At 31.3% G+C, this 2,537-nt stretch overlaps 1 protein-coding gene across 1 annotated transcript in view; it reads right to left on the bottom strand.

Moving 5' to 3' along the window:
• Window positions 1-2,537, bottom strand: part of LOC111705518 (armadillo repeat-containing protein 4) — a 28,142-nt gene that overhangs the window by 10,367 nt on the left and 15,238 nt on the right. The window contains exons 7-9 of the mRNA XM_023478097.1: window positions 2,404-2,484; window positions 438-508; window positions 30-81 (exon numbers count right to left, since the gene is read on the bottom strand). Coding sequence (XP_023333865.1) covers window positions 30-81; window positions 438-508; window positions 2,404-2,484 — 204 coding nt within the window. The remainder of the gene's footprint in view (window positions 1-29; window positions 82-437; window positions 509-2,403; window positions 2,485-2,537) is intronic.

Genomic DNA, 2,537 nt, shown 5'->3' with positions numbered 1-2,537 from the left:
CCCCCCCCCCCCCCACCTTTCAGGTTTACCTGCATATCCAAGGACAGGTCAGCATCTGTTGCATCTATATGGTTTTCAGGTCTAAAATATTAAACAGTGGTGACCAGAATATAATGAAATTTTTAAAATTCGGTGATGGTGGACCGAACAAAAAAGTAGATGTTAGTTCCACGGAATTGTAATCTATGTGGTTTTCAGGTCTAAAATATTATCATATAATGAAATATAATGAAAGGTTAATTGTCTTCTTTCTTTTTTTAACATGAATAATAATTAAGATTAATAAAAAAAATAGATCGATAAGATAAAATTACAGATAAGATTGATAAGATAGATATAGGGATAAATAAGATTGAAAGATTAATAGAAAGAGATAAATAAGATAGAAAGATTAATAGAAATAGATTGAAAAAATACATTAATAGATAAATACTCACTTGGAAGTATCAACATCAAGCAAATCTACAATTTTCGGAATTCCGTTATTCTTTCTCACAATCCGTCTTCCCTGTACACTCCAATATATTTAATCCTCCTTCCCTAAACACTCCAATATATTTAATCCTCCTTCCCTATACACTCCCATATATCTAATCTTCCTTCCCTATACACTTCCATATATCTAATCCGTCTTCCCTTTGCACTCCAATATATTTAATCCTCCTTCCCTATACACTCCAATATATCTAATCCTCCTTCCCTGTACACTCCAATATAACTAATCCTCCTTCCCTATACACTCCCATACATCTAATCCTCCTTCTCTATACACTTCCATATATCTAATCCTCCTTCCCTGTACACTCCAATATGACTAATCTTCCTTCCCTATACACTCCAATATATTTAACCCTCCTTCCCTATACACTCCAATATATTTAATCCTCCATCCCTATACACTCCAATATATATATAATCATCCTTCCCTATACACTCCAATATATCTAATCCTCCTTCCCTATACACTCAAATATAACTAATCCTTCTTCCCTATACACTCCAATACATCTAATCCTCCTTCCCTGTACACTCCCATATATCTAATCCTCCTTCCCTGTACACTCCAATATGACTAATCCTCCTTCCCTATACACTCCAATATATTAACCCTCCTTCCCTATACACTCCAATATAATTAATCCTCCTTCCCTATACAATCCCATATATTTAATCCTCCTTCCCTATGCACTCCCATACATTTAATCCTACTTTCCAATACAATCCCATATATTCAATCCTCCTTCCCTATATACTCCAATATATTTAATCCTCCATTCCAGTACAATCCAAAATATTTTAATCCTCCTTCCCTTTACACTCTAATATATTTAATTCTCCATCCCTATACACTCCAATATGTTAATCCTCCTTTCCTATATTAGTACCATATTTTAATACTCCTTCACTATACACTCCCATATATCTAATCCTCCTTCCCTATAAACTCCAATATTTTAATCCTCCCTCTCTATACATACCAATATTTTAATCCTCCTTTCCTTTACAATCCAATATATTTAATCCTCCATCCCTAAATCTATGCCTAGTCGGTACGCCCCACTTTCAAGGTGATATCTTAACAAATATAAAACATAACAATAATTGGTCATAAAAGAAATTCCAGAAAAATTATGAATTAAGTTTTAAAAAATGAGGAAAAAGGGGAAAGTCCAGTTAAAAATATATATCTCTGTTTTCCCCTCCGTTTTGCAGGATATTTACGCAGTAACCAGTATCATTAAAACTTCTGAATGTAGTTTTGTTTAAATTCCAAATAATTCCTTTATCACTAATTTCTGATTTTGATTTTTTCTATTTTATTTTATTAAATTAATTCTTTAAAACCAATGTTGAGAAGTGTAAAAACAAAATCTATTGTATTACTGTTTAAAAATAAGATAACTTTTCAGAAAAAATTGCAAATATTTTTTCTCTAAATTTTTTAATTTAAATCTATCTATCTATTTACATTTTACGTATCTAGCTATCTATCTATCTATCTATCTATCTATCTATCTATCTATCTATCCATATATCTATCTATCTATCTATCTATCTATCTATTTACATTTTACGTATCTATCTATCTATCTATCTATCTATCTATCTATCTATCTATATATCTATCTATCTATCTTTCTATCTGTCCTCCTGTAATAGTATTACGCCTAGACACAAACAAGTTTCTAGCACCCTCCTTGAGTTCTAAAGAACTTTGTTTAAAGGAATTGAGTTTTCGCTACAAACTCAGATTTTCTAATCACTTAGCAACTCAATGGCGTAGATCTTTGATATTAGATGAAAAAGTCTAAGTTTGAAATATCAAAGTTTATACACATCAGGTTGTTAGCGTGCGGCTAAGACTCAATTCCATTCTGCCTGAAAACAAAATATTGGAAATTCCTTTTTAAACTTTGCTAGTTTAGCCAGACTCTCAGCAGCATGAAGCTTCAGCTTTTTATTTGAATCTGACAAAATACGAACCTAAAATAAATATTTAATCAGTTAAACAATTAGTTTTTAAATCTACTTTATCT

This window comes from Eurytemora carolleeae, unplaced genomic scaffold (assembly GCF_000591075.1).
Source record: "Eurytemora carolleeae unplaced genomic scaffold, Eaff_2.0 scaffold667, whole genome shotgun sequence".
In the NCBI taxonomy this organism is placed as follows: domain Eukaryota; kingdom Metazoa; phylum Arthropoda; class Copepoda; order Calanoida; family Temoridae; genus Eurytemora; species Eurytemora carolleeae.
This window is presented reverse-complemented; position numbering and strand designations above follow the sequence as displayed.